The 10,421-nt window shown below is 40.8% G+C and overlaps 1 protein-coding gene across 1 annotated transcript; it reads left to right on the top strand.

The window, feature by feature from the left end:
• Positions 1 to 576: 576 nt before the first annotated feature.
• scp2b (sterol carrier protein 2b) lies at positions 577 to 9,986 on the top strand. Its single transcript, XM_073477135.1, has 5 exons — positions 577 to 690; positions 1,927 to 2,017; positions 4,133 to 4,262; positions 4,685 to 4,764; positions 9,314 to 9,986. Exons 1-5 carry the CDS (start codon positions 668 to 670, stop codon positions 9,407 to 9,409), a joined length of 420 nt encoding a protein of 139 aa, XP_073333236.1. The 5' UTR covers positions 577 to 667; the 3' UTR covers positions 9,410 to 9,986.
• Positions 9,987 to 10,421: the final 435 nt, after the last annotated feature.

Genomic DNA, 10,421 nt, shown 5'->3' with positions numbered 1-10,421 from the left:
TAATTATAATGACCATTATTATTATCGTGATTATTATTATAATAATAATTATTATGATGAGGATTATCTTTATTACAGTTATTATCTTTATTATGATTATTATTAATATCATTATAAGGATTATTATTATTATTACTATTATTATAATTATAATTATGATGAGGATTATCTTTATTATTACAGTTATTATCTTTATTATTATTATTATTATCATTATACTGATGATTATTATTATTATTACTAAGTAGGAATATTTTACGGAAACATGCGTTCATACATTTTATTTCCTCCGTTTTCCCGTGATAACGAGTTAATTTCATTCGTTTTCTCGAGATCTCGAGTTATTATCTCGAAATAACAACTCCCTTTAGGGCTTCCGTAATATTTTCCTTTTTTCATTTCTTTATTTAGAGGAATAGTTGACAACATTGACTACAAAGCACTTTCCTCGCAGTTACACAGATGCTATTAAACGCGCTTCAGTCACATCTGGATCATCTGGATCATCTGGATGGAGGATCGACTCTCTGCTCTCTGACGTCGACTCATCGAGTCTGACGATGATCTCGGCGCATCAGGAAGAAACAGGAAGTGCAGTTAGCGAGCAGCAGCGGAGCTACATCAGTGTAAAACCTGAGGCACTGTGTTCAGACAGCGTGACAGCAACATGCCTGAAGTACTGAAACCAAGGTAAGAACACAAACAAAGCCTGGTACAGTGAATTAAACCCGTGACGTGTTCACTGACGTGTTTTTTAATAATTCATAGAGGTGACCGTCGTTTCACATTTCACCCAGTTAGCTAAGAAATGTCAAAGCCCCTGTAAAATTAGCTGCTAGCATGCTAACCCTGCGTTGTTTACAACACAATTAGCGTGTAATTGTGTAGTTATAGCAGCATGAAGAGGTGCCATCATCCTCCTCAACAGGTTTGTGTGTGTTCAGCTGCTCCTCAGCTCACAGGTGCTCAAAGATGGAGACGTCCTGGATTCAGCTGGAAGTTTTCATGTGAAGACACAAAGATTATGTTTAATAATATGTGTGTCATCTCAGATTAGCTGACTGGAAGAGCTGCAGCTAACCAGTGTTTTCATTGGCAGCTAATTTGTGGATTATTTTATATTGTTTGGTTCATTAAAAAAAGGTGAAAAATATCAATCTGATGTCCACGATTAAAAAGATATTCAGTTTACTGTCACACAGGAGTGAAGACATCGGAAAATAATCACATTTAAGATGGTGGAATTGTCAAATTATCAAAATAGCTACCGATTAGTTCAATACATTGATAACTAACTGATTATTTGATTAATCATTGCAGCTGTAGTTAATATTCGGTGGTTTTCACATTAGGGGTCGACCGATGCAGCGATATTGATTATTAGAAATCAAGGAGGCTGAAAAACAATATTTGGGATTGATATTCATTTGCAGTAAAAATGAAAAATCTTTGTGTCAAAACTTCAAACAACCAGTGACAGAATTAACTCAAGAACTGTTCTTTAGCACAACTTTCAGGTACTTTACTCGAGTATTTTTGATTTTTGGCGACATTGCACGTCCTCTCCGTCTTTAGTTACTATTTACTTTGCAGATTCAGACGATTCAGTGTTTACAGGCGTCTAGTTGTGACGTGTTACCAGTCAGATAGTGTTGTGGGCGCGACATTGTGTGAGAGGATGCTGCATCGGAGCCAGAGTAGCTTATTTTATCAGCGATCAGATAGAAAGATCGCAGATACTGAGACAGTCTACCCCAGTTCACACGTGAGAATATGACACAGATAAGGCTGACTGCACACTGAGCTCTAGTGGCGAGATCTTTACAAAACAATAAGTGTGCCGACAAATATAGCTTACAGAAATATACAATATAAGACATCTCTTTGACAGCTGACCTTACTTTCTCCTGTTTTCTCCATGTCAAGGATTCAAGCCATGAACACCAGTGCCAGTGACGGACTGGAGGGGTTCAAGGCTCATGCTGTGTTCCAGGAAATCAACAAGAAGCTCCAGGAGGTGATTACATAACTTACAACAGGAGGCAGTGTTGTCAGTCGCGGGCCTGTGTGACTTACGCTGACACACACAGTGTTTCTGGGTCGACGAGCCTCACGGTGGCACACTGGGATCAATTTCCAAACATTCATTTTATTGCACATTTCGAGCTTATGTTGACCCAATCAGACAAATGGTTTCCTCCAAATGTTGGGTTTTTTTTTTTAAGCAGTTGACTTTGCGTGACCTCATTCATATCAGACTCATCTCAAGCTCGCAGGCTGTGCTGTCTGTGTAATGAATGGGATTTGTCATCAGTGAGAAAATGGCAGCGGGGGGTCACATGGTTTAGAGTAATATCTCATGCAACTGTTTCAAAGTTTTCGATGTGGAGCTCATCTTCAGCGAGAGAGTCTGTTTTTATTTCCATATTATTTAAATGTGGAGAGGGAAGTGGATTTTTCTGTTTCTATTTAGATCCTAATTTGTTTGGCAGAATCAGGGTTGGACTCTGTAACTCTTTGTCGATTGATGCATGTTCAGCTGCGGTGTGATCTCCATAAACACTTAAGCCAATAAGTTAGTGTAGCCTGAGGAAGAGCTTTAGCTTTAAACATGTTGCCTCTGTAGTCTGCACAAAGCTGTGGTAAACAAAGCTTCTCTTTAAATTCACTGTTTCTCGACAAAACACATAGTGTGTGACCCCAACGTCTAACAAACAGTTCATAAACCATTGCAAAGGGGGGTACACTGATTAAAAACATTGCTCCTAAGCATCACTAGGGGTCAAAATCTCTACCGAGTACCTTTGGTATCTTTAAGATCTTTTATTTGCACCCTTGTGAACTTTTGTGAAGTTATAACATTTAGTTCTGCATTCACACGACCTCCTATTACTAACATATGGTGGCCTTTAGAGATAGTTAAAGTGGGGATTAAGAATTACAGAGTTGGAAAATAAAAAATTAAAATCTAAATACCTGAAAACACATTAACCATTAGCCCCCAGGATGAGCACCAGGCTTTGAAGCTAGGATGACATAGTGGCCAACACCGTGTGATTACAACGTCCATGATGCACTGGGGCCCATAAAGATTTCTTCCCATGAGCTTATATTGTAAACGAAGTGCTGTAAAATGGTGGATAAACTGTGTCACAACCCCTGTGAAGTCATTTATTTCAAGGTAATTATTTGATCCATTCAGTCTGATAACATTTGGAAAGTATGAAAGAGCTGCGCAATTAAATGATGTTATGCCCTTTCAAGGTAGCCAGAGACAAACCTGACGTTAGCCGCCGTTGCCAGCAGAAGTCTCAAGTTCAAACGATCTATGAGCTGGACAAAACGGAAGATCTGAGTAATCTTATCCTGGAAGTTGATCTTTTTTGGCTTCATGCACCACCGAGAAGCTTTCATAGGAATGAACGTGGCTCTCCCTCCGACGTGTCTCCAGCTCTCATTATAGGTCCACGTTCACTCATGTTTTGTAGAAACAAATCACACAAATTAGCACAATTTACTATTCCAGTAGCTTCAATGGTAATCAGGGATTAAAATTCATAAATCTGTTCAGAAATTATATGAAAAACTCACTTCTGAAACTCACAATCATCATTTCATGCATTTTCATACATGATATCGATTAAAAAAAAAACAAGTTTTATGAAGCCCACAGCTGATTTACTAACTCTTTGGCCACATTATACCTTCTGCAGGGAGAATTTAACATACTAACATACAAAGAAACAATGAAATAGCCTTAATTCTATTTAATTTTTTACTGTTTGCACATTTTCTGCCATTATTTAGGCACAGAATAACACATTAATGTGGTTCTTGTATCTATGAACCCCTAAACACATCTTTACTGTGTGTTGAATATCTCTGGATTTATGGAGAAAACCCTGAAACAGCTTCACATTTTGAATTTAAAATGTTGTTCATAAAAAGTCTAAAAGTCTCCTACAACATGTATAGTGTTAGTCACATATGAGAGGGTGGTATTTCTGTAGCATAACTTAAAAATAGCATATAAAAATATATATATATGGCATCCTGAAACTTAATTTAAATGTAATATAGATGCTGTGGTGTTTAATCAACTGTGTGTCAAACCTTTGTGTACTTTGCGCAGGAAGGAGAGCAGTTTGTGAAAAAGATCGGGGGAGTGTTTGCCTTCAAGGTGAAGGACGGCCCGAATGGACAGGAGGCAACGTGGTTTGTGGACGTGAAGAACGGCAGCGGCTGTGTTCACAACGACACGGGTGAGAACATTAGCTGCCTAGAGAGCAGTATCAGTGCTCTCTGCTGTCTCGTCCGGCGGTGGTAACCTCCAGTGACATGTCATTATGTTAATATTCTACTATGGATGGAAATGCAGTTTAAAGTTCAAGGCCTGCACACACTGTTTTTGTCATATAGATATTGGCTTCATCTATTGCCTCGATGCAGGGTGCAAAATTAACATATTTGTCCACCAGGCAAACGGTGAAATGAATGTTCAGATTTAACAGCAACTCAATAGATTACCATTTTGTTTTGTCGGCTGCTGAATGAAGCTTCCAGCATTTGGCAGATGGCTGGTTACTAATTTTGTGCCCTGCCTGCAAGTCATTGAATAAATATCCCTGAGATGTATGTTTCTGTTTTAGTAATTAAGCGTTGCTTCTGTGTCTCTGCCCTGAAGATAAGAAAGCAGATTGCACCATTGCCATGTCGGATACAGACTTGTTGGCCTTGATGACGGGGAAGATGAACCCACAGACTGTGAGTATTTAATCTCGGTGGGAGTTTGAGGACTATTTTCCCCTTATCATCACGCACCAGATCTCTTTTTTCAAGAGCAACATCAGTCTTTCTGAAGCAAGAAACTCAATAATGAATGTACAGTTTATAAATATCAATAATTAAGTGAGTTGGGGTTAATATTGATAAATTTTTTGTCATTAAGGAACACTCACATGCGAATATGTACTTTTGGATAGGGCACAGCGATATGGCCTTAAAATAATAATTCCATGTTGATTTTTTGAATATTTTAAAAGCACTTCATAAATGCTAGAACCGGGTGAAAAAATTCAAAACCACTATATTTTTACAACCAATTACCTCGAGATCAGTATTTCAGAAATACTCAAGGGATCTCTGTTCTCTGTGCAAACATCGACTCTAAAGTTCAGCCGGTATGAAGAAGTATGAAGTTCCCCCTCTGTCTGTTTCCCTGCTGAGCTGCTGTGGAAGGACGGTAACACAATGAGGGAATACAAAACTTTGTATGATAATAATACATTTTATATATTGAGGTACACAAAGACACTTTTAAGAATAATAAAAACAACACACTAAAAATACAAAAAGAGACAAGTTACACATTAAAAGCAGTTTTGAAAAGGTGAGTTTTGGTTCAGGGGGAGGGGGGCAGCTACTGAGCAGGCTCTGTCGCCCCAGGTTCGGTTGCGTGGTCCTGTGTGGTGGAGTGAGGAGGTTTGCGTCGGAGGAGCGGAGGGTACGGGATGGGTTGTGGCGGTGGAGCAGGTCGGCGAGGTGGGAGGGGGGGCCTAGTTGTGGAGGGCTTTGTGAGCGAGGAGGAGGATTTTGAATTGTGCGACAGGGAGCCTGTGGAGTTTCTGGAGGACGGGGGTGATGTGGTCAGCGGTGAGGGTGAGCAGGCGAGCAGCAGAGTTCTGGACGTATTGGAGTTTATTTAGGAGTTTGGATGAGGTGCCGTAGAGGATGCTGTTGCAGTAGTCAAGTCTGGAAGTGATGAAGGCGTGGATCAGGGTTTCTGCAGCAGAGAAGGAGAGTGTTCTTGCTTATTTATAGTTTATAGTTATTATTTTTCTGCTTGTTTTCTAAGACTTTTGAATGGGAGCATCTGTAACACAAGCAATTTCCCCTCTGGGATCATTAAAGTATTTCTGATTCTGATTGTGATGGGCGGAGACGGGCTATGTTTTTGAGGTGGAAGAAGGCAGTTCTGGTGATTTGATTTATGTGTTGTTGAAAGGAGAGGTTGTTGTCAAAGATGACTCGGAGGTTGCGACTGTGTGGGGAGGGAGAGAGGGTGGAGTTGTCTACAGTGAGGCAGAAGTTGTGAGTGGTTTTGATGAGGGGTTTGGGGCCGATGATGACCATGTCCGATTTGTCGCAGTTTAGTTGGAGGAAGTTAGATTGCATCCAGGATTTGATTTCAGTGAGGCGGTTGGTGAGTGTGGAGTGAGCGGCAGTGTTGATGGATTGATGTTTAGTTTGACTCAAACAGCCCTCATATTAGTGTCAGCTGAACTGTAAGAAAGATGATAAATCAGTAGTTAATTTAAGTGTTTCTGTAGTTAAGAATCCAAGAAGAGGATCAGTAGTACATGAAAAATGAAAATACAGAAGTCGTTCCACTTCGAGTTCGGCCTAAAGTGGTGAGTCGAACACTGAAAGAAGACTTTGTCCATCACCTGTAATGAATCATATTAGGAAGGGACCTCTTCACAGCCAATTTTTAGGACAGTAAGAAATGTTAACCGTGCAGTGAGCCATTCAAGAGAGAGTTGATTGTTCAGTCTCATTCCAAGGTCGTCAAATACTGACTCTCATTCACAGGCGCTAAAAAGCACCTGAGCCAGCTCAGCTGTCAAAACAGAGAAACCCGAGTTACAACACCCACACAGAGGGAGTCTGACTTCATTATCTAAAAAAAAGAGTAGAGGTGACAGTAAGACCAAGAATAGTGAGAAATACCCTTCATAAATATTGATAAATCATCCTATTTATTCTAAAAGAGAGGAAGAAACAAAATAATAATGAAGAAGAAAATAAGGTGCACTCCAAATCAGGTACTGACTAACATGCCGAGGCCTTCTCTCGTGGCACGTCCTCCTGGCTTCTTGCTTTCACCTCCGCCTCAGCCGGTGTGTTCGTTCCAGAGGTTCTCCTAAAAAAAAAGTGGAACAGATTTGCTCGCCAGTTGGATGTTGTACGAACACGATGTTTTGTCAGCGCCTGGGTGAAACGAAGAGGAAACACTGTGCTGCATCATTATTTGCTGATTGTGCCAATTTACCGCCCTTAGACCAGAGGCCATAAAGCCGTTGCTATGTTGGATGAAATCATAATTCAGTTCTCCTGCATGAAGCTTTAACAGCATAGAAACATGACAGAGGTTCATTCCATTTTCAGTTCAGAACATAAAGCTCCAGTCAGCGTCAGATATTCTCAAACATGTCAGTAGAAACGTAAGTTAGGATGGCAAGACCTATTTTTCATGTATGCTGTATATTTAATTACTCTGACACACATCAGTGAGCCACACTGTTGTACTGGGTGATATTTTCCTTCATTTCCATGAACACACACACACGATGTAGTTTAAGTTGACTCAACCCCACAAACACCATCTTGCTGTGGTGAGTAAGTACATAATGTTCACATTGAGCGCTCGAAATGCAACTGTGTGAGCAGGAGATACAAATCGTTCCCATATTTTGATTAATTAATTAAAAAAATTAATAAGTCAGCACTGCTTCCAAATATAAAAAAACATATTGGGTGCACCGTCAGGAAGATTAAATATAAACAAAACTGCGCTGACACTGATGAGGCCCTCCAGCTGGAACATGTTGGTTTTTTGCCCACACTTATCTGCAAGTGCAGAGTTTTGTTTATTTAATTCATCCCCATGTTTTGATTAATTCAAGCATTACAAGATAAGTGTACTTTTCCAGAGAGCCAGCACAACAGATCAGCCTTGCTTAGCATAATGACGAGTAATGGGAAACGATAATTCTGAAAAAGTGCATCTGTGATTTTGTTGAGGTTGTTACATAAATAGACAGTCGGCTGCGGTGCTGATACAGCGCATTACTAGCACTAGTTTCCCCGGTAAACACATCGACCTACGTGGCCGTCACATCCCTCATTCCCCTCCTCACGCAACGAGCCAGCGGAGCTAAGGCTAGGTTTGTTCTGAGAGTGGACCAGAGAGAGAATACTCACCAGGGAAGATGGCAACACAGGGTTAGGAAGTGAGCAATTTATTCAACGTCATTGGACTTTAATGGATGTTTTGCCTTTTGGCGCTGGTTGCACTATTGCTTGATATAAGGTGTGGGAATCCACTAACATTAACGGGAAATACATAACCAGACAATCATCTAATGAAACATCACAATATCTGTTGAATGTTCTCAGACTTTTACGTGAATTGAGATAAGACACTGTTGTTAAAACGTTTAAAGGAATACACCACAACGAGTTATGAAGTAGGAACTCTGGCGAGACTGAAAATATCAATGTATGGAGCCGGCGTACTGATACTCACATTACAAGAGGAAGCAATATGATAGAGTGCTGTATCGATATTTTCTCCCGCCTGTACATAATATAATTTTTTTAACCTTGAAATTAAAAAATGCAACTGCAGTTTCTGCCAAATGGCCTGGCAACCGGCCAGCGCTGGCAGCGGCAGGTAGGCCCACCGGACTCAAACTGTATTAATAACAATGGATGGATGGATAGCAGCAAATATATTTAAAAGATAAATATATAAAATGTAAATAGTCATATGGCACACAGAATTATAAAAAATGAATCACCGTATGTGGAAACAAACTTCTTCAGGTTCAGCATTAGAGTTTCTCATGATTCAACACTCAAGGCTGATCTTGTTTTTCACATCATGTTTTCCAACTTTGAGTGATTACGGACAAAAGCAGTGAATCACAAGGCCACCAAGGTCGTTTGTGTTGTGTGCTGGCAGAGTGCTGCGATGACACACCTCTCAGCCCATCAGTCCACGACCGTTCACAGTGATCACATGTTTCATGAGTCCCCAGAGAAGCTGTCACTGTGCTGCGCTGGTGCCATGATGGATAGCTGAGCCGGCTACAACTCAGGAGTTTTTTCCACTGCTTTACCCCCCCATCAGTTAGACAATTGGACCTGACTAGATCATCTTTTAGACTAGATCATGTCATAAACCCACATGAAAGACGTTTAAGACGTTTTCCTTCTGGGAACTCAGTTAATAAAATAAGAACTCCTGCTCACACAGAGTGCTCAAATTGTTACCTGCTGATTCATTTCTCTTGTTTTTCTCCACAAACGGTCATATATCTGTAACTCTACCTCCCTCTGCGTCTCTGTGCCACGCAGTTTCCTGACAGTTTATAAGCCGTTGTTGCCGTTGCCCCACTTTCCCCTGGGTTGAGTTAATCTCTCACGGTAACTCTTAAAACCAGCAGCATGTAGTTCTCTTCCCCAGAGCCGTACTTCAGATTCAGGACTGTCTGGTTGACTTTTTTTCTTCACCCTCTCTGATCCACAGGCGTTTTTCCAAGGCAAACTGAAGATCACAGGGAACATGGGCCTCGCCATGAAGCTTCAGAGCCTGCAGCTGCAGCCGGGAAAGGCCAAGCTGTAGACGAGACGTCGGAGCTCGCTCTAACTTCGCCTCTGAGCGCTGAATAGAAGAATTTAACACCAAGTCTGGTTTCAGATAAATGTGAAACCGCTGGACTGAACCACTTTTCCTACTAGCAGCCTCACTGACTGACCAGGGGTCAGCCCTCCCTGCTAATCTAACTGGAGAATAAGAATAGACGGACAGATAATTAATTCTCTAATCAAGTCCCTCTCATGATAATACTGTCAGTACACTGGAGTCGAGACAGGTACTCCCTGCTAATTCACCTCATGTCCAGTTTTTTTAATAATCTTCCCGAGTCTGTTGCTAATGAAATCTTTCTTTGAGTGTATCATGTCTGGAAATGTTTTGAGTAGAGCAGATTGATGTAATTTTCCACAATCATGGACACAACAGTCTAAGTGCCTCCTCGTCTCAGATTTGCAGTTTGCTCAAAGGTTTTTAGCCAACAAAATAGAAATGTTTTTCACTGTGGCCGCCCGATGTTTCAACGGAGGGAGTTGTCATTTCCCAGCAGTGTTACCATTACTGTACGAAGATTTCTACTAAATAAATCTGTCTTTGCTGCAACGTCCGTTCGGGTGGTCTCTTGGGTGGTCTTTTGTCTAATTCTACTGACAAAATCATTTTGAAGACGTAAACAAAACAAAAAAAAGCCAGAAGAGTTTATCTGTGAAACGGCACATAAATCTAGACGTAACAACGTGCCGGTGCTGTTTTGTTTTTATAGATGAAGGCCTCTCAGCTTTTATGATCACACGGTAATGGTGAGTTTATGGATGTTAAAATGGAAATATCGGCCAGATGTACTAACATAAGCTGCAGTGTTTATTCAGTGTGAGGGGTATGATCACACTCCTCCTGGCTCCACAAGATATTAACTCACACACAACTCCTGCAGCTTTTCAGGGTTCTGCTGGAGGTTATAATAGTGCGACCTTCCACAAGAATGGCCCTCTGTTCAAACACCACAATACTTGGATGCCACTGTCAGGCTGTGTAGGCGTAT

The sequence above is a fragment of the Pagrus major genome, chromosome 11 (assembly GCF_040436345.1).
Source record: "Pagrus major chromosome 11, Pma_NU_1.0".
Lineage (NCBI taxonomy): Eukaryota > Metazoa > Chordata > Actinopteri > Spariformes > Sparidae > Pagrus > Pagrus major.
The sequence above is the reverse complement of the archived record's forward strand: the minus strand, read 5'-3'. Positions and strand labels throughout refer to the sequence as shown.